Below are 22,517 nucleotides of genomic sequence, written 5' to 3'. Positions count from 1 at the left end.
CCAAAGGTGTTGCCAAAGTTCTGGCAGTAACGTTCGGCGGGAGGCCAGACAGTCGACGAGGATTTTATGGAAATAAATATTGACAATATTTACAAGTCGCTAGTTGACTTAGGCCTATGGTGGTGCCTTGGGTATTAGCCTAACTGACGATTATTTTTCTTATTATTAACCCCAGTAAACCACATGCGAAATAGCTTCGTTGGAATAGCATTCGAACCGAATAACCGGAACTGGGAGGTCAGTAGGAAGGTTGCTGCCGGAGCTATCAGGTACGATTTTTCGAAACTTGCGTTAAACTAGTGCTTCCAACGGCCAACTGATCAGGTTATTCAGGTAGTAATTTTGAGATATTTGAAGATTAGGTAGTCGGATCGATTTAATCTTGGATATTCCGCTCACCGAGTAATCTGATTCATTATCTCAAGTAACCGATATGAACTGTTCCGCTATAGTTATTCTCATCAGATTCAGCCAGCTCATCAGTCATCTGGATTATACGTTTAGTATTAAAGGGTTCCATCAGCCTCGTAAGGGGAGAAACTTGCGCCCCCCCTAGCCAGTCCGGATTTTGATTTCGATTACCGCCACTAGATGGCGCACGTCACGCTAAACGAATGTACGATAACCGCGTAGTATTCCTCCGCGAGTTCGCCAGTCTGTTTTAAAATTTTCGGTTTTAACTATGTCGAGTAATGAAATTAATAGTAATAATAAAATACATGACAAACGAAAAAAAAATCAATCACTAAGACAATTCGTTGAACAAGAACAACGTTCCATGTTAATTCTAATTAAATTCCAATAAAAGCAAACTAGGCCAAGGTGACAAAAACTCCGTCCGTTGCGACTGAGATTGAAATCCGAATTTCTGCGAAATGACCGCGTGTTTTGTAAAGTTTCGTATTACCAAAAATTTGTCTCCTTCCGCGTTAAAAATAAGGCTATTTCAGCCCCCACTGTCATCCCCTTACGAGGCTGATGGCACCCTTTAATTTTCTGCGAAACAAATCAAACTAAACAGGGATTAAAATTTCGAAAAAAATTTAATCAGTGGATTTATAAAATTGAATACTTCGAGGCATCTTAAATCTGTACCCCGTGTATCTGTTAGTTTAAAATGAATTCAGATTAAATAGTTTCGGGTGTAAACTATCTAGTTTGATATCAGACCCATATCAACTGGTCTGATAATATCTGAACGTAAATTGCGGATAATCTGATGTACAGGGTGTCCACTAAATAACAAAAAATAATAAATAACTCAAAATCTTTTTTTTTTAATTTTAAACTTCTATGGAACATTCCTCGTGCAGGGGGACATTAACTAGTGTAAAATTGAATGACCTTGAACCATGTCTTCAAGGTCATTCAAAAACTATCTAGAGAACCGTTGGGTTTACGGATTTGGTTCCCATTAGAAAGTTGTTGCTCGCCATATTATTAGTTCAAATAACTTGAATTTGACCAATCAAAAGTCGGGAAGTTGAAGTTTAATGAACTCACGGTTTGATAATAAAATAATTGATTAGTTTTAATGTGACTAAATCAAATAAATACTGAATAGATTACAAAGGTTCAATTATGCCACCGTTGGCTACGATTAGAGGCTTGCGCCGCCGCCAATAATTTTGAACGCACCGATCGCGCCGCCACCGCCGCCGCCGACGATACAATGAACCGTTTCTTTTTTCTTTATAGACTTTTTTTTGGTATATTAAGCTTGGTTTTTATTTACGCGAAAATAACTACATTTGAACACGGCGTCGAACGTCAAATTTTGGTTTTCGGATTTCGGTCGACGCAGAGTAATAGCATTTTCACTTAGCGTCAATAGATTCCAGCATTGCTATCTTGGCTATAGAGAGAGTCACTAATATAACCAAGGCTTATCCACATTTTAATTATCTTTAAATTAAATTGTTGCTTGGTTTATCGATATGTTTTCTAAAATGGCATTATAATAATCAGTGGCGGACTGGGTCTAATATTTTTTGGTTGCTAGGAGACTAAGGGTTCCAGCTTTAACAACTATGAATGAATTAATGTTTATTCACCTTTCCATTACATGGATCCCTTTCGTAACAGGGAGGAGTCTAATAATTAGATTCTCAGGTACATTAAAGCAGAAAAATATTTACATTATTTACAATTGTACATTGACATATGTAAACACATAGAATTTAAATTTAGCTTCAAAACCAAATGTTAATTTTTTATTTGGGTATTAAGCGTTCGTTTGCCCAATTAACTAGGATTTGTTTAGTTTGACGTATGGCGTCCCAGTTTAACGGCTCACAAAAACCAAGATAGTCGCAATCTCTGTAATCTCATCAGATCTGTGGTTAACAAAACCTGGACATTTTTCGAGAATATGGGGAATATCTTCGACCTCGAAGCCGCAGATGGGACACGCAGGGTCGTCGCCGAAGACTTGTGAACGGCGCGAGGCAGTCGGCAGGGCACCCGTACGAGCCAAGAAAAACAAATGGCTTCCACGGTCATTGTTGTAGAAAGATTCGATAGCGGGAGTTTCTTTGATTGAATAAACGGCGAGACTGGGATGCTTAGAAACGTCCGCCAGCCATTTTTGGTTCGAGTTTTCAAGCACCGCTTTTTCCACCACATTACGCCATTCACGGTAGTTTGTGCAATTTGAACGACTATGTCCGACACCGTAGTTCCTGTCTAAGAGTTCGGTCCTGCTAGCCCATTTAGTGTTGTGCCCCATTCCACGAAGGTAGAGATATACTTGCTTGGCGACACGTTGGTCATCCATATGCATGAGACGACCTAGGTAGTTAAGTTTGCTTTTGGCTTCTCTTTCCGTGAAAGAAGACCAAGCCATCTCCCCTTTAATTGCAGCGTTTGCCGTTAGGAAGTTTCCTCCTATTGCGCATTTACCAATGGCTGTTTGGGCCATATCCATGGTTTTAATAGTGGAGGGGGCCTACGTCAAACCAGGCACTGCCACAGCTTTCCACAGTGTGCGGGCAACGGCGTATAAATCGTGTGAATTTGTCGCCTTGTGTTTTATAGCACCTTGTAGTTGCCTCGTAGGCCTTTGATAGGTCGAGGAAAGCAACGTACAACGAGCGAGATTCCAACTTTGCCGTTTCAATAAGTTGAGTTAGTATAAACAGATTGTCGGAACCTCTTCGGTCACTCCGGAAACCATTTTGGAGTTCACAGAGTATACGGTTCGTCTCAACGAATTTTTGAAGTCTATCTCTGAGTATCGAAGCGTATAATTTAGACAAGCACTGTGACAGCGCGATTGGTCTGTAAGAGTCTAGGAGCTCTTCGTCTTTATTACTTCCGTTGAAAAGTAGTTTTATTTCTGTTCTTCCCCAAGCTTCTGGAATATCATCACTGGCTAAAACTTTGTTATACATTTTTAAGAGAACTTCCCTAGCTTTTGGATCAAGTGCTTTTATTAGTTCATTGGTGATTGAGTCCTCCCCCGCCGCTTTTCCTGTTGGAAGATTTGATACCGCACTATTTAATTCGACCATAGATATCTCCTGTAGTAAAAAGCAAGGGTCCTTATCAGGACGTTGCATTAGGTATTCCAACGCAGTCGTTGTATATAAGTCATGGTGGTTTGATTGAAAAGTTTCGTTTAAGCCACGAAAATGGTCTTCGATTAACTTCGCTTTGTCCAAGGTATCAGTATATTTACGTCCTTCCCGGTCCTTTAACACAGTGGCCTCCGTAGCCATTGTCTGGTCTTTAAATAGTTGCCAAAACATTTTTGGCGCCTTCCTTCCCGCTGTTTTGACGGCTTCCGTGGTCTGGATATCTACTTCTTTAATTTTCTTCGCTGTTAACTCTCCCACAAATCTTTTCTTAGAAAGATAGTCTTGCCAGAGTAAACTCGCCGACTCTGAGGAGTGCGGAACACCAGTTTTAATTATTTTACGGTATTCCTGGTTTGCCAGCTTTCTCTCTCTGATAGCTTTCTTAACCTCATCATCAAACCATCGCTTCTCGGTGTGATTCGTCTTTCCCAATTTCGTAGGGTTAGTACGACCTATGGTCGAGTTAGCTACAGTAATAATGCAATCCTGAAGAGTATCGTAGTCATCAATAGTGTTATCAGTAAGATGCAGAGGGAGGGTTTCAGAAAAGGATTTTAGTTTATCCTCAGTTATTTTCCACCGTCCGTTTCTTTTTGGTGTAATTTTCGACCTATGCGGCACTGTTACCTTGAAGTTGGCGGTTAGTGCATTGTGGTCACTAAAGCTACTAATCCTGTTATCTTCATCAATTTCCAGACGCAAGAGGCGGTCTTCCATTGGTTTATTGAACAACAGGTAATCGATACTAGTGGCTTGTCCTCTTGAGGACCACGTGATAGTACCTTCACATTTAACACTAAGATTGCCTATATCGAGGCAGTGTTGGGCTACTAAATTATTTAGGAGTCGACCACTTGCATCTTCATAGCCATCCAAATCCACAATGTGCGCGTTAAAGTCGCCAGCAAGACAGAGCGGTCTAGAGTCGCCTGGATTTAGTTCCGTAATATCAGTGCTGATACAACGGGTTATGGATTCGTTCCACTCTTTTGAAACGGGACTAATAGCGGCGAAATACACAACCCCGAGAACAAACTCAAAATTATTTACTGTAATTTTTGTCCAGAAATGTTCCTGGCAGTTTTTCAAAATGGTACAGTTGATAGTAGAGTCTAAAACTATTCCGAGACCTCCTAACTTCTTTTCCTTATTTTTACGATTTAGACCGATCCATTTATAGTTCGAGGAAAGTTCGGGATATTCGTCATCTCTGAAATGAGTTTCAGCTGTACCGAAATTTTTTTATTTTATTCGTTTCCATAATACGTTGTATTTCAGCCCATTTTTCACGTTTTTTCCCTCCTTGAATGTTCATAAATGTTAAATTCAAATTTTTATCAGGCCGTTTCCGTTTTCCTTTTTTAAATCGTTTACAATTTCCTGGTCTAGTTTCATTCCCTTTACAGCCGGCGTGCAGTCGAGAGTAATGTTGTCATGTCCCACCGCCTTCCGGTGAATTAGCGCTGGTACCATCTACACTTGAGGATGTTTCCACAGGGGATTTTCCTTGCTGAAGTTTCAAATGTCGATTTCGAGCCCAAGTTTTGTGCGAATACAATTCTCTTTTCGTTAAATCAGGGCGAATGGAGATTTGATTATCTCCTTCGTCCGCTTTCAGATTCTTAGCTTTATATCAAGTACCATGGCCTTCATAGATTTAGATCGTAGAACTATTCGTACTGGTCGAGGTTTCGAACTTTTTGCTCCTCCTAGGAATCGTTGAGTAGCAGTTACTTCAAGGACAGTTGAGGGGATATCCAGGGTTGTAGCGAGCCAGTTTTCTGCCTTTGCCGGATCGTCTAGTTCAGAATCTCCTGAGCCCAAGACTATGACGTTATTCGCTTTTTCAATTTTTAAACGTTCCTCTTTTACTGCATTTCGGACCAATTTAGAAACCCAGGCGGTTTTCCGAAAGCGTTGGCCTCTTTCCTGTGTCATTAATGGCAGCCATCTTGTCTTGAACACCCGTACAAAAATCGTGTATAGAAAATCTATAGAAATATATAGAGGTTTATAGAAAGGCTATGGGACACCATAGGAATATCTTTTTCTATACAATTTTCGAAGAAAATACCACTAACTTTTTTTTGGGAAATGTTAATGGTTTTAAAAACTTCAAATGTCTATAGATATTCCCAAAGTACTCTATAAGTTTTCGAGCTATCCCATCAAGCCCATACAAAAATATGTCTATTGAAAACCCGAGTTTTATCTCTATAGTTTTCCTTGGTTTTAATACTTTTCCTAGGTTATTTTAATGGTTTATCTTTGGCTTTTTAGTAGATTTCATTTCGATATTTGAGTTAATTTCTGAACCTCTTATTAAAGTGATTTATATAGCTTTACCAAATGTTTTAAAAAAACTTCACTGGTAATTATAGTTCAATTTCTATAGAATTTAATGTGTTTTTTGTTGTTAAAACACCAGTTTTTCACTGGTATATAGTGAAATTTCGGTAGAATTGGCCGTTTTTTTAAACAGCCATTATTCATTTGTAAATTTAGTGAAATTTCTACACGATTTACCAATTGTTTTTTTTAGAAAACAGCATAAGTAACCTGGTAGCGGGTTCCAGATTTGGCTTGTTGAAATATACATCGCATAAACTGTATGAGCATCATCCTTTAAACACATTATTCGCCTATTTACATGTATTACAACTAACGGAAGAAACGATAATTAAAAGCAAAGACCCGGGACTTATTATGTTGCAGACAGTGTGATGCTTTTCAAGAAAATACCCTCAATTTTACGTAATTAAGCAGCTTGTCGTGTATCAGAAATAAGGTGCATTTAATTGACTATGCACAGTGTTACCGGTCATAGCGTATAAATAGTCTTTGAATACAAGTTTTCGGTCTCTACCGAAAGATATGATATCCAAGTCTCAAGGTCTCATTCGGAATATATGGTATCAAGGTCTCCGTCGGATACCACTTGGGTCTCCAAATCGCTGCCGGAAGAACTACTCTCCAGGTCTTTGCCGAAAGATCTGATCTCCGGGTATTCAGATCTCCATCGGAAGGTCCGGCCACTAAGTCTACGTCGGTAGGTCTCGTCTCCAGGTCTCCGATGGAAAGTCTGTTCTGCAGGTCTCTGCCGGAAAGTTTGGTCGCCAGGAAGATCACCTTCTGACGGTTTCTGATATCTAATTTCCACTTTGTTCTGGTAACAAGTCTCCGGTCTTTAGTCTTAATTGAAAGTCTTGGTTTCCGGTTTTTCAATAATTGTTTTTCTAAGTGAAATTTAATTTAATATTTGAAACCGTTTCGATTACTAATAGACTTTGGATCTTCTTAAAAATCAAGCCGGTGAAGGAGATTGTTCAGGCCTAGTATTTCGTATGAAATGTGGATGCCACGGTTCGCCACATATGACGTAATTTTGGATTTTTTTTGCATTTTTCCGTTTGCATAAATTGAATCATTTGTTATGAATATTTATGTCTCGAACTTAACGTTAGCTTCTCGGCCTTTTGGTTAAGACCAAAGTGTAGTATCTGTGTTCTAAATACTCTCAATTAGGTTCACTCCGATGTTATTTGTTGTGGCATCTACCCCAAGTCAATCTGAGCTCCTCTACAAGCTGTTAAGAGTTTTCGTAAAACGATATTATAATATTCAAAGAATTCTCTAACATACTCCAATATAATTCTATAAATAAAGCTATAAGAACTCTAATAAAATTCGAAAGTTATACTATAGATATTCTATACAGTTTTTCTATAAAAACAACCAATAAAAACCTTTAGTGTTCTAAGATATTGTTAAGAACATCTTTCGATGGGTTATAATGTTTTCTGAAATAACATTCGGTAAATTCTATAGATTTTCTACCTTAATTAACAGTAAACAATTGGTGTTTTCTAAAACACAAATCAGCCCATTCTATAGAAATGCCACTATTTAAAATTGAAAAATTTCTATTTTCAAACAAAAAACATTCGGTAGCTTCTATAGAAATTTAACTATATTTACCAGTGCAAAAGTGTTTGTTTCCTCAAAAACCAATCAGATAATTCTATAGAGAAAACTTTAAAAGGGTTTTTTTTACAGAAAATTGACCCAAATTTCTAAAGAAAACCCATTGAAAAACCAAGGAAAAGCTATAAAGATAAAACGTGGGTTTTCTATAGACATATTTTTGTACGGGCAGGCTTGGAAATAAGCGGTGGTCACTGGGTCAAAGACCAGTTTATTAATTGCTCGGACCAGTTTTTTTATTCAAAAGTAGGGCTCGGATTTTTCTGATCGTTTCAACCGGTAAATTCAGTTAACCATGATTAATCGGAAAACTTCCAGATAATTTAACGGTAAAATCTCGAGTTTGTTTATCAACTAATTATATAGTTTGAAAAAAAAAACATTATCTTGATCGCAATAAATTCACCGCCGCCTTACTTTCCCCGAATGTATTTTTTTATCATGAAGCCGATATGAACTTTTATTTAAATAAATTTGTACACACTTGTTTTTTTTAAGAGAAATAAGATCAAATTATAACTCTTCGAATTATTTACGAATTAAATATTTACCGAAAAAAAGCAAATTGTTTTTTCTGGAAATATAGACCATATTTCTTCGTTAATCAATCATATTTGTTGTTCCAGTTGCGATGTACCCCGACTAAAATGTAATAAAACACTAATGGAAAACTCGTATTAGTCTACCCATGGATAATAGTGAACTACTTTAACTATTTTTTATAATAAAAACCATGGTTTAGCAAATAATATAACTATGTTTTCATCTGGTGCTGCTAGTATCTTACACTTAATTCCGAAAAGGATGGATAGATAAATCACGAAATAAACTGAAGTGTCATTGCTGACTAATGAAACGGTGAAATACATTTTATTTTAACAAAATGGTTAAAGTTGGTCATAAAATTCCCTTTCTAATCTGGGCCGCGGAAGTCTACAGACATCTGGCCAGAGCGCAATATAACTTGTGTCGTTTGCGCAGTTTACTAAAATACGGGGCGACGTTTCAGTGAGATGGGCATTTTTGGTCCTCAATGCCCCCACAACGCGATTGAGTGACCAGGCCTTACAAGCACCCGGGTACAAGTACCGCACTTTCAATAATCAGCCTTTTCAGTTTACATAGAGCCACGTAGTGGCAAATGCAAGAAGCTCATAAACTGCTGGATTTTCGTCTGCTAAGCAGACGCTTTATGGAAAAATCGTCTGCTTAGCAGACGAAAATCCAGCATTTCATGAGCTTCTCGCATTTGCCACTATGTGGCTCTATGTAAACTGAAAAGGCTAATTACGTTTCTTTCTCCACTTCTGAAATAATATCCTTTTAGTAAGCTATGGAAATTTTACTTCCTTAATAGACAACATAAGTAAGGACTAGTAAACGTGTAGGGTGAATAAATATAGGAGTTATAGTCTTACAAGTTTACTCATTTTCTCCCAAGTTAATTTTTTCTACGCTTAACTTCCATAGTGTGCGTATAGATAATGTCAACTGTAGCAGACGTTGTCGTAGACAAATAAGTTACACGTAGAAAGGAGTTCTTCATAGTCCTTCAAAGAAAACAGGTGTCGGTTGCACACAGCAAAGCTATACGATATACACCCAGTGGCGTAAATAGCGCCCCCGCAGACCTCGCGGCGCGGGGGGGGGGGGGCCCGAGAACTAGGGGGCCCCCAAACGTTTATGATTGAAATTGATGCTTTTTAAAAGGGCCCCGAGTCGTTTTTAAAGGGGGGCCCCGGAGTTCCAAGTTACGCTACTGTATTCACTCCTAAAAGTTGCCGCTGGTAATTATTGTTATATTATTTATTGGCTTATATATGGGGCGCCAAACCGGAAAAACTAAATAACATTTCTAGGAATATTTTAACAATTCTAGGAATATTTTCAAACTTCTAGGAATATTTTCAAACTCTAGGAATATTTTCAAACTCTAGGAATATTTTAAAATTACCTATCAATTTTAAAAATCCTATATATTTTAAAGCGTTTCCTAGTTATTTTAAGAGAGACGTTTCCTACATATTTTACGGACATAATATATTTTTCGGCAAAACACGGGAGAGAAAGCAGCGCTTGTAGTTTCCAATCGGAGAGTTGAGTGTGAACACTGTAAAGGCTAGCTATGATGGGATGGTACTTGTACCGTTGATGGAGTGGTACTTGTACCGTTGACCATAAATTTTCTTGAGGCGAGAACACGTAGAGCTCAAGCATCCGAGTTCAATTAGGAATTAGGAGACCAGGTTTTCCAGAGGATACCCGTAAATCAGATCGCTTATTGAAGGATGCAGATTCGGACACTAGATCTTTCAGTGGAGGCTTATCATCAACGGTACAAGTACCTCTCCATCAACGGTACAAGAACCATCCCTGCAATGTAACAAGTACCATCCCATCAATGGTACAAGTACCATCCCATTACCGGTACAAGAACCATCCCATCAATGGTACAAGTACCATCCCATCAACGGTACAAGAACCATCCCATCAACGGTACAAGAACCATCCCATCAATGGTACAAATACCATCCCATAAATGGTACAAGAATCATCCCATCAACGGTACAAGAACCATCCCATCAATGGTACAAGAACCATCCCATCAATGGTACAAGTACCATCCCATCAGTGGTACAAGAACCACCCCATTAACGGTACAAGAACCATCCCATCAACGGTACAAGAGCCATCCTATCAGTGGTACAAGAACCATCCCATCAATGGTACAAGAACCATCCCATCAATGGTACAAGTACCATCCCATCAATGGTACAAGAACCACCCCATTAACGGTACAAGAACCATCCCATCAACGGTACAAGTACCATCCCATCAATGGTACAAGAACCATCCCATCAACGGTACAAGAACCATCCCATCAATGGTACAAGAACCACCCCATTAACGGTACAAGAACCATCCCATTAACGGTACAAAACCAACCCATCAATGGTACAAGAACCATCCCATCAATGGTACAAGAACCACCCCATTAACGGTACAAGAACCATCCCATTAACGGTACAAAACCAACCCATCAATGGTACAAGAACCATCCCATCAACGGTACAAGAACCATCCCATCAATGGTACAAGAACCACCCCATTAACGGTACAAGAACCATCCCATTAACGGTACAAAACCAACCCATCAATGGTACAAGTACCATCCCATCAATGGTACAAGAACCACCCCATTAACGGTACAAGAACCATCCCATCAACGGTACAAGTACCATCATAGTTCGCCTTTACAGTGTTCACACTCAACTCTCCGATTGGAAACTACAAGCGCTGCTTTCTGTCCCGCGTTTTGCCGAAAAATATTCTATGTCCGTAAAATATGTAGGAAACGTCTCTCTTAAAATAACTAGGAAACGCTTTAAAATATCTATAGAAAGTCTATTAAAATATATAGGATTCTTAAAATTGATAGAGTTTGAAAATATTCCTAGAGTTTGAAAATATTCCTAGAGTTTGAAAATATTCCTAGAGTTTGAAAATATTCCTATACTAGAAGTGTTAAAATATTCCTAGAAGTGTTAAAATATTTCTAGAAATGTTATTTAGTTTTTTCCGGGTTGGCGCCCCATACGTTTCAGCCATGGTTAATCGCAACAATTAAACGTAAAATATTTATTTCAACTACCTTGCGCATAAGTTTTAAAAATCGTTTTTTTTTTAGTACGATAAGAAACCAAAAGTCTAAAGATTTTTTTTCCGGTAATTGATAAATATGAATTTTTTAAATATTACCAACTATTAATAAAGAAAAATCACGGAAGATAATCAAATAAAGTTTTGGCCAAAAAGTGATAGAATAATTTAATTTTTTGGTTGAAAAAAAAACCTTAGGTGAATTTTAGATTATTGGATAATAGTTGAACTAAGAAAAAAACTATTGAACATATTTGCTAATAATTACATCAAAAGATAACTTTATTTAAAAAAATATACGTATTAATCAAATTATACGAATAAAATTGATCGAAAAATATTAACAACATTTTTATTCAAAGAAATATTTTTCGAAAAAATTCGTTTGTGTCTTAGTTACGGTTAAAAGTTTACCGACACCGAGCCCTATTCAAAAGCTAGGGGTTCACTGGTCCAGGGTCCAGTTTATTAATTCAAAATTATCTACAGTATTATTAACCAACTGGTCTACGTGACCACTTAAATAATTCAAGAGATGGAAGTCACTGGCCAAATAGACCAGTTTAGAATTAAACCTTATTTCCAAGCCTGGTCTTGAATACCATTTATGGCGTCCGTAACAGCTTTGAGATCCTCGGCCACATCACGAAATTTATCGTCAACAACTAACAGCTCTGCCTTCACTTGTTCAGAAGCTAGTTTCCTTCAAGAAGTTTCAATTTCATTACGGAAACGTTCCAGTTGTCGGTTAATGTCCAATTTAAAGTTATCCAGCTGGGTTTTCATAACTTTTTCAAACGACTGTAAAAGCCGTTGCTCCGATTTCGTCGGCACGTCTGTCTCGTCCTCTCCGTCAGAAGCTACGGTCTTTGACTCGTTCTCCTTGCGGCCCTTCGATGCAGGCGGCGGCGGCCCTCCTCGTTTCGTAGTACGCGACGGTTTTTTAGACTCTTGTGACACCGTAAGCCTTGGCGAATTTCGAACTGGCGTTACGATTTTCGACGGTTGGGATAGAGACCTCGAGCCGTTAGGCTTAGAGGAGCCTCCTGGTAGCATTTCAGACTCACTTTTCTTAAATTTACCGGCAAGTTTCGATTGTAAACGATTTATACTAACCGACATTATGACTTTATATAACGACTGGATTCAAATATTATGCTACCATGTTTACGGAGGCCCGCTTCATGAACGGTCCATAATAATTTTTTACTTTAAATTCAATAAATGAAGCATTTGATATACTGCATTTTAGACGTCCAATACGTTTATAAAATCACATCATGATACCTTAAATTATATTTAAATGGAAAATAACATATGAAAATAGCAATATGTATGTTCACCGTGCGATGATAACCTTCGGCAGCAAAAATGATATTATTCGTAAAGGGGTCCAAGAATGTTAATATTAAGAGGGGTGTCGAGAAGGGGTTGTCAATTTAGTATAGTCAAGGTAGGCCCAGGGGTTTGACATTGAACCCTCCTTGACTACGCCACTGCAGAGCGTTATCGTGGAGCACGACCAAAAATATAAAAAGCCAATATCGAGCCTTCAACCGAATTTCGACCCGGCATAATTGCGAATAATTTTGGAGGTCGTTTGGCGTCAGGCCAGTGGCCTACCACGGAAGGACCATGGACTAATTAATGTACTTCGCACATTAACACATTAAATCAAATGTTTTACAAATTAAGCAAGTCCCACGTGTTTTTCAGCTGCTGAGCTACATTTGTATTTTCCCTCCCCTCACCCCTTTTTCTTCTTCCCCGGTTAACATTAGTTAGTTAGTTCCTAACTCCGCCGCCAGAGCGCACATTTAACAATCGCCCGAAGCAAATATTCGGGAAAGGGGCGTCCCTGTGCGAAGTACATTAATTAGTCCATGGAAGGACTAGTACGAGTTGGTATTTGCCCTTGCCCTTCTGGTCGCGTGTTTTTTAAACTGTCGGTACAAGAAATAGCTCTAAACTTTATACAAACGCCGGCGTACGCCGCCGCCGCCGGTCATTTTGGCCACGCCGAAGCCGCAGCCACCGGTATATTTTGGGTCAAACGCCGCCGCCGACCCATATCAGATCGGCGCAGGCCTCTAGCTACGATGCATGCTTGTGCAAAAGAGTTAATTTCCATCACCTATTGAAATGTTGACCAACACTATGAACTCCGTCGTTAAACGAGCTCAAGCATGTATCGTAGCCAACGGTGGCATAATTGAACCGTTGTAAGCTATTCAGTATTTATTTGATTTAGTCGCATTAAAACTAACCAGATTATTTTATTATCAAACAAGTTGAATTCATTAACCTTCAATTTATCGGCTTCTGATTGGTCAAATCAAAGATAATTTGACTAATAATATGGCGAGCAACAACTTTATAATTGGAACCAAATCCATAAACCCAACGGTTCTCGAGGAATGTTCCATAGAAATTTTAAATTAAAAAAAAAACTTTTTCTTTTTAGTTATTTATTATTTTTAGTTTTTTGGTGGACACCCTGTATGATCTTACTAACTCTGTTCAGATAACTCAACCTTTATCTGAGAATTGGTGGGAAGCACTTCGTTGAATGCATTCAGGTTAATCGGAGAATATGAAGCGGCATCTGTAGCCTCCATTGCCATGATTCCAGGATGATAAATTATACGAGAAAAGGCAAAGGGGCGTGGTTTAACTTCCAGAAATCACTAGACGTACCCACATATTTTCTGTTAACCTGAATAAATAATGGGTTGTATTACTTATTTTAACAATGAACTAATTGTCACCAACTGCCAAGACAGAAAATTTGTGGATGGAGAAACACTGGCCGAGTTAGTGAACCACAGCACGGGCCAAATGATCGATAAGATGTTGAGCCACCAAGGGAAACCGTTTGATCCGTCTTCCGATCTTCAAGCTCTGATCATAAACATCATTTCCGAAACTGCTTTCGGGTAAAGTTACTCTACGCGCAGGAATTTTCATTTGAACAGACGAGAATAGGCATTTCCATAAACTAAGGGGGCTTTTTTATCACTTCTACAATGCTTCCCCAGCTCTCCTACTAAAGAAAGCTTTTGAATTTGTCCATAGACTTGACTGCATTCTCTCAAGAACAAGCTTGGCCGTCGTAGCGAATTTATGGAAAGGCCTATTTTTCCCACCGTACAAAACCCTAGTCCTTTAAAGAGAGTATAAAGTTCCCTATTTAATGGTGTACAAATAATTTCACGTTTGCGTCACCAGGTTTGTTAAATATTAGCAGAAGCCTATAATAAGAGAAGCCTCTAACTCACCGAAAATCGTGAAACGCCTCGTTTTCGAACTAGAGGTATTCGGAGGGATACAGATTTGTTAAGGCGGTATGTGGCCAGAAAATATAGTCCTCTCGATATATTCATACCGAGGGACTTCAGGTGTACAAATCAGCAGTGAAATCACGTAAATTTAGAAGCTTTAATCAATTAAATATTGAAATCACTTGATAGCGGACAAACGAATTTCATGCTTTGGCCGCACGGGGCGCTAATAATTGAATTTAGAGTGAAAAGTCTGTAGAACCCTCTCAGGGTGACCACAGCTCCTATATTTCCTATAATTTAACGTCCTCCCTTTTTTCTCCTATAATTTCATTAAATTTCCTATAATATTCTATATTTTAACTAAAAAGTCGGCGATAGTTTTCGACTATTTCTATCCGTTATTAACTTTATTTGGAAGGTTGTACCCCCTTTAAACAATTTTGACAATCGTTTTCTCTTATTGTATAATTAATTTTATTTTTTTTTCCTGTTTTTCTCCCAACTTTCTTCCCATATTTTCATATGTTTCACTGATACATTTTCTATAATTAATTTAAAGGATTTTAAAATATTCTCTGGTCACCCTGCCCTCTATACCTACTGCTTCATGCAAAATACCAATACTTAAGCCTTTCCCGCGGGCGTTCCTTCAAGCTTAGTTTTAGTGGCCTAGATGATTCGTTCGTAGAAGATATTGCAACACAAGTTCTATCGTGCTGTGAAGTAGGGCAGATTTTACACGGTATGAAAAGGGGAATTTGAAATTAAGTGACTGCCTTCACAATTACAACACCTCCAAATTTTTAAACACTTTATACTCTCGTAAATGTTCACTGCCCCTGCGCAGATCTAAGAGGAAGTTCGCGGTGCAATGAACCATCATATTTCTGGTGCTAAATTCAATCAAAAATGTATTTATTTATGCTACGGAAAAATTACTATGTTGAGATTATCTTTATCATTGTTCCCAACCCCCCTCAGGCTCTAGCAGTAAGCTCCTCCCCTTTAAAACAAATCAAATCAGCCCGGTATGTCATTGGTTCCCTAAATCTGACGTCCTCCGTGGCAGGGTAAATTAGACCATGATGCCCGGGGATCCTTCTCAACATAGTTATTCTCCCAAAGTTGAAATAAATATTCTCGTAATCCAACAGAATGTGCAAACACTACCTACGTAATGCATGCTCGAAAAAATTCAAATTCCTGCTAGGTGCGCAAACACGTCGAATCTACTGCTCCAACCTGGTCTATAGCATAGGCCATGGTGATTAAACAACGTAGGCTACGGTGGGTAGTGGCTGCATCGGAGCTTCGTAGGACAGCGTTTAATGAATAAAACTTATGTTTAAGTATTTTTTTTATAAATCTCAATATTTATATTACATTATTTTAAAATAGAAATACTAGCTTACCTGTATCTATTTGGTAATTTCACAAATAAAACAACTTACTATATAAAATGACATTAAAAATAAAGATTTTATTAAGCCTTGGCTAAAAATTTCAAAACGTTTTACTTGTAAAAATTGCCAAACTTTAAACTTTAAACAATAGATATAGCCTAATATGAACATTAAGATTTATGAAAAAATACTTAAACATTAGTTTTATTCTTTAAACACTGTCCTACGAAGCTGCGATGCAGCCACTACCGGCCGTAACCTACGCGATTTATCACCATGGCCTATGTTATAGACCAGGCCTGAGCAGTAGATTTGACGTACATGCGCACCTAGCGGGAATTTGCTGCAAATTTGAAAGACCAAAACTTTTTTTAGAGTCCGTGATGCACGGGCCTGGATTAATTACGTAGGTAGTGGTACAAATATATACTTTCGTTTTCCAGTACCGAGTCGGACAACATTAGTGATGAGGATATCGAGAAAATTCGGATGTACTCGAGAGTCATGCAAGAGTTGGGAGGAAACACGCCCGGAGACATCTCGACGTTGCTGCTCATCTTGTATTACGCCAGAGATTTGAAATTCAAAAACTCTTTTAAAGCGTTTGGGGAAATGGTGGCCAGGAAATATCACGAAAATAAAGAGACCTATCAGAGAGGCGAGTTTGTGATTATGGTAAGGCCTTCGAAAAATAAACATGGAACATTTACGCAGGTGAAATCCGCAACTTCTCGGACGCCGTGATCACTGCGGGTTTGGAAGCCGAAGAAGATGAAAACGATGCTAAGAAATATTTGGACGACGATAACATGATTAAAATCATTGGAGCTTTATTTCTTGGTAAGGAATTGACACAAACACTAGGAGTTCGTTGAATATGCGATGCAACTACGAGGTCGAGTGAGCGTAAGGTTGTTGATCAATCGTGTAACAACTCTTTTTAGTCTAATAAAGGGGAAAGAGACTGTTATTTACGTCCCCGCAAAATGTCGATTTATCCTCAACGGCCTCATTAATTTATTAATTTCAACCATGATTATCGAACCCTTTCAACCCTCTGAGGCTAAGATGGGCGGTGCCTTTCTGCCCAAATTCTGCGTTTTACGTAATCACTTGGGCCAATTGGGAGACATGCGTTGGTCGTTGACTCGTGATTCTTAGAAAAATAACTGTACTTTTAGAACATTACTTGGTAGTCTTAAATAAAGGAATTTATAAATAATATTCTATTTTTGTTCAATCAAAAAGATATGTATTAAAATTTTATAACGTAAATGAAGCTCTAAGCCTTGGCACTGAAAGCTAGTGAAATTTCAAAACTTCGCCCTTCAATACAATTTTTGATCAACGTCATAATAACTAAGCCTCTCCCATCCTAGCGACTGAGGCTAGACAATCTAATGCAGTTCGATATTCATGGTTGAAATGAATACATTCATGACGGCACTAAATATAAATTTAATTGATCCGTCGTTTAATTGGTATTAATTTCCTCCATGTAACCGTGGTAGTGCCGCACCGCTGATATTAATCAATGGGTGGCTCTCGTCCACCATCATGGAAATCCGGCGAATTTGGCTGCGAATGGGTCAACGCGAAACGTCGATTCTTTTGGAACGGCGCTCAATAAAACTTTCATTGAGGCATCGTTTGATCGGTATTGGTATCTAGTCATTCCAGTGAAGTGTCGCTGACACGCTTACTTCCGGCTCATTTGATTTTCTTTATCGAATACTGAGGTTTTCAGAGTGCTTAGCACTTTCGCCTCGCTGCAAGAGGAGCCGGGTTCGATCCCAGCATGTAGCACTGGGTGAAAACTCGCAACAACTCCCACTTCAATGAGTTTGCAAGTTTAGATCTCTCCAATGGGAAAAGGGGTTTTCCTCCGAGTTCTTTCCATCAAAACTTGTTGAGAACTTGAGGCTTACGGTAATAGTGAGCGTGTATATAGGAGCTGTTGACTCGCGTGGAATGAAGAGCTTGCATTTTAACCCGGCCTGATTTAAAGGCATTAAATGTAGCTAAATTAATTGGGTCTAAGGTGATGCCTTGGGTATTAGCCTAGCTGGTTATTATTATTATTAGACTATTTGCCTGACTTTAGACCTGAAATACTTCAAGTCAAAGTTCAAAACCATAGTACTTCTAAATTCGCGTGTACTAAATTTTATTGAAATCTGTGGAGATTTTTTCATATACGTGCGATTTCAAATGTCTCACGTAACAAATCGAGTTTTTCGTCACGACACGTGGACGTGGTACAATTAGTATCATTTACAATGCAGTCCACACATGGTTCTTATTAACTCACCATTTATGCTTAACAATATCAAAAAATAGGCCGAGTAGTTGCAGCTGCTGATTCATTGCTTCTTACAGTACGTATATTTTCTTCATTAACGGTTGCTTTATCTTGTTTCGTTGTAGCTGGAACGGAGACCACGACAACCACGTTAAAATGGTTGATCATTCTTTTGGCCTACTACCCAAATATTCAGAAAAGAATAAGGGAAGAAATCGACCAAAACATAGGTCCGTATTTTATTCATTTAGCGAATGTAAGACGTTGGTTGAGTTTTGTTGAAATTCATTGTCTGCCTGCCGTGGTTAAAAAGGAAGTGAAGGACAATCGCTTAGTACACAGTAAAAAAATGGATTTAAGAAACCTTTATTATACCTCACATTGAAGATCTTGGAAACTTTGTCCTGTTTTGCGGGAAACTGTTCTACTTTAGTTCAGCGTAGAATCACGTATTTAGATGGCTTAGAAAGATTACAGAAGGTTAGTGAACTTTTCGACACAAGACTTAAAGCAAGTGATGGCTCGACGTGATTTACCTCTTTTTCAATAGATGTCGTTAGCATCGAAATCAAAAAGGCGGTACTTATAGGTACCCCTCGCGTTGTATGGATCATTTGTAAATTGGTCAAAAACATATAAATTACAGCAATTATGATTTTGGTTAAAGTCCACTAAATAGAGTATAAGGTGTCTTACTATAATACTCTACATAGACAAATGATAACGTCGTCAGAGGCTGAGAGAGCCTATTTTTAATTTTAGTTTTCTTTGCCACAAATAGATGGCACCACGCTCTCCAATAAAGTAGCGTTTTTCGAAGAATCGGATAGGTTCATTGGCATCTCTAATAACAAGGGCCTATTTATAATACAGGTGGCGATGATAGAGCCGCCACTTGCTTTAATGTCGACTAGGAACCGAGTTTAGCTTAGTATGTCGCGAGCAAAAATCTTCGCTGTAAGCAACACCAGTTTCTTCGATTTTCATCATGGTCACAATAGTCTTTCCATAAGCCTATCATAAGGTCCTCATAAGCAAAGGTCTATGCCAATTTTTTGACGATCACATACCCGTTAAGAGGTAGGTATTAAAAATCTACATCTCCTAGTGGTTATGTTCCCAATCGATTTTTTACAGAATCGCCCCCCTGATCTCTTTCAGACTCTTTGTTGTGTGAATATCTCTTTGATCCTATACTGTACAGCCCTCTGGCGTGATGGGCACCGCCTTTTGCCAGAATAAAATACTTTAGAAATTTAGAACTAGGTATTTCCCCAAATGAATTTCGCGTGTTGCATGATGAATGCGCAGAAGGCGTGCGCGAACGTTTTTAAACTTAGAACCACGCGGGATAAATCTCCGCCGCGAGCCCGGCCAATTAGCATTGTAGCCAAGGCTTATTCACAATTTTATCACTTTCAAACTTAACATTAACACTTATCGTTGCAAAATGATTCATCAGAACCTAAAATTGGCTTTTAGAAATAAGAGTTGTTTCTGAAGGTATTTATTTTTAAAATTTGAGATTTAGACGCGTTTTGTGTGGCATTCATCAACCCGAGCAAGGCTGCTCTACCAAGTAAAATAATATTTTGAAAAAGAAGATGTCGCTACTGCCCTATCGTTGTACGGTAATTTTCTTCTCTCCAGGACAACGCCGTTAACATGGGCCCCTATGGTAGACCTTATGATAGGCTTATGGTCTTTCTTATACATTCCAAATGTAAACGTTTCCCGACGAAACTTAATTTACCGTATGTTTTGCAACTTAGGGGAGAGAATGCCTTTGCAATCGGACAGGGTGACGTGTCCCTACACTAACGCTTTCGTGTCAGAAGCCATCCGTTTCAGAGCGCCTCTGTCGTTGGGTCTTCCGCACGCCGCCAACGTTGACACGCAACTTGGAGGACACAAAATCAAGAAAGGAACTCTGGTGATTTTTCACGCCGACGCCGTACAATCTGACAACGCCATCTGGAAGGAAGCCGAGAAATTCATACCAGAGCGGTTCTTGAAGGACGACGGCAAATACAACAACGACACCAAGCGGGGCATTTTGGCGTTTGGAGAGGGAAAGCGAATTTGTATCGGCGAAAAGTTAGCGAAAAATGACCTGTTTCTGATAGTCGCCAATCTGGTTCAATCTGTTGAGATCCGGTTAGAAGCTGGACAATTAGGGACGGTGGATTTGGAACCGGATTTTGCCAGCGCACCCACTGTCCCGAAACCACACAATATCGTGGTTTGTCCTAGAAATTATTTGTGAAAAATATGGAGAAAACTAAAACAAAATGTTATTACACCGGGATCAAAAAAATTCTACCTATTCCAATATTTTATTTTATATTATATTTTTACTTTTTAGCAAATGCAATTTGAAACTACTTAAAAAACTCTAAATGAACTTGAAGTAAATATTTTATGAGAGTGATTCGGAGTTCCATGCAAATATTGAATTGTTCTCGAGTTACGCAATCGAACGGATTTTAAACAAAAGCTACCAGGAAGCCTAGCCCCTGGAAGTAGGCTGCAACAAGCGCAAAACCAAGCAGTGGGGACTTTAAATACTGTTTAAGTTTACCTTTTTACGCTGGTTACCTCGAATTGTTTACAAAGTCCTTTTTTACCTATTACACGAACCCAAACCTTAATGTTCGCGTTTCCCTGCTGCTTGGTTTTGCGCTTGTGGCAGCCTACTTCCAGGGGATAGTAGGCCACACTTTGCAGCTCTCTGGCGCCCTTTTAACTCATCGTAGGAAAATGGGATAAAAACAGGCATACTTCTCAACTCACCCCCTAAAACTCCTTTAAATTTTGCATAACCTTTATATGTAGCGAAAATCTTGGCTTTAAAACACACCGGTGTTTATTAGAATCGCCAGGGCCATCATAGTCATCCTTTGACATTCCTGGCGCAATTATGGTGCAATCCGCGTTCAAATCAAAGTGATTGTAGTGATATACAAGTTGGAGCAAACGTGCAAGTCAAGTAAACTTGATCATACTACGATCATACTATACAAATACTGTACTTGCAATTTCCGTATGTATGTCTCATTTCACAGCAAATAAAAATTTAAACTTGTTAAAATGTTCCCAACTGTGGTAGCAACTCACGACAATCTATAATATATTATTATCAAGAACGTATATATGTATAAGAACGTTGAACAAAAGGCATCGCCACGGCCATGATTTAATCGGTTTCAGAATAACTCCGCCCTAAAATCCGCGTGCAGCGCGCTCTTGAACTAGAAACGGTTTTAACCTTTAGAGCGCGCCGCACGTGCTTTTTTGGGCGGAGTTTTTAGGTAACCGATTTTATCATGGCACCAGACGCCAATTTGATCTTTCAACGTTGTTATACATATTAAATAAAATAATGCTTTTATCAAAGCAGTTGGAAGGTTGATTTAAGGGGTAGTTGGGATTAATGAAGGCACAGATATTGGAAATGTTTTAGAATTATTTTTTGGAATTATTTTAAAAAGCAATTTTTCCTTTTTCCGGAATTTTTCAACCTTTAAAAACGCTAAAAGGTAATAATGCAATTTAAGAGGGAAAATGGGAAAAGGGTGATTATAAAAGTAATGAAAGTCACGATCTAAATATCCAAAGCATCTTTTGAGGATATGTTTTTGCAAAACTATTCAAATTTAAGTAATTTTGTAATAAATAAAACCTTAAAGTTGGATTCATTTTCAGAATTAATCTGAATATCTATATAAAAAATGGGAATTTCTAGGCGAAAAACGCGAAAAACGGGATTTTTCATTTAAAGAAATTATTTAGATATCAAATGTGGAAGCCCTGTATAGACGTCTGCTATGCTGTCGTAACTGGATTCTGCAGTTTTGTGTTTCAAACTACTACTCGCAAAATATTATAACCTTAATTAATATGCTGTTTTATATGTTAAAATAAAATTTTGTATAAATACATAAGAAATTAAACGGTTAAAGGAGTTTGCAACTTTCTATGTAAGCTAATTCTCTTAATGAATTTATAAAACAGACATGTACAAACATAAGTTCTATCTATCCAAGTCTGCACTTATTATTTTAAACTTATGTTTAAAGTAGAATTATACATCAGTATTTAAATATGGCATGCATCATGAAAACTGAAGATCCTCACAAGTCAAGTACCCGCTGGTAGTAAAAAAGAGTGATATTAGAGTTACATTAAAATGACCACATAAGGCCTGATGAAATGTGTTACACTGCAGTAGCCTGTTTGAATTGTTAAAGGGACTTTCAAGAAAGACCTTGTCGAATTGAAATAAGTCATTCAGTCGTAACTATGG

The 22,517-nt window shown here is 38.3% G+C and overlaps 1 protein-coding gene across 1 annotated transcript in view; it reads left to right on the top strand.

Moving 5' to 3' along the window:
• LOC149959854 (cytochrome P450 1A4-like) overlaps positions 1-21,179 on the top strand; it is a 32,901-nt gene extending 11,722 nt beyond the window's left edge. Inside the window, exons 3-8 of the mRNA XM_090167402.1 lie at positions 176-269; positions 14,006-14,158; positions 16,353-16,567; positions 16,624-16,749; positions 18,337-18,441; positions 19,984-21,179. Of these exons, the coding sequence (XP_090023528.1) occupies positions 176-269; positions 14,006-14,158; positions 16,353-16,567; positions 16,624-16,749; positions 18,337-18,441; positions 19,984-20,477 (1,187 nt within the window). The 3' untranslated portion in view covers positions 20,478-21,179. The remainder of the gene's footprint in view (positions 1-175; positions 270-14,005; positions 14,159-16,352; positions 16,568-16,623; positions 16,750-18,336; positions 18,442-19,983) is intronic.
• The last annotated feature ends 1,338 nt before the right edge of the window (positions 21,180-22,517 follow it).

This window comes from Leiobunum rupestre, chromosome 2 (assembly GCF_980474605.1).
Source record: "Leiobunum rupestre chromosome 2, qqLeiRupe1.1.hap1, whole genome shotgun sequence".
Taxonomy (NCBI): domain Eukaryota; kingdom Metazoa; phylum Arthropoda; class Arachnida; order Opiliones; family Sclerosomatidae; genus Leiobunum; species Leiobunum rupestre.
Note: the sequence above shows the minus strand (reverse complement) of the source record. Positions and strands in the feature narration are given on the sequence as shown.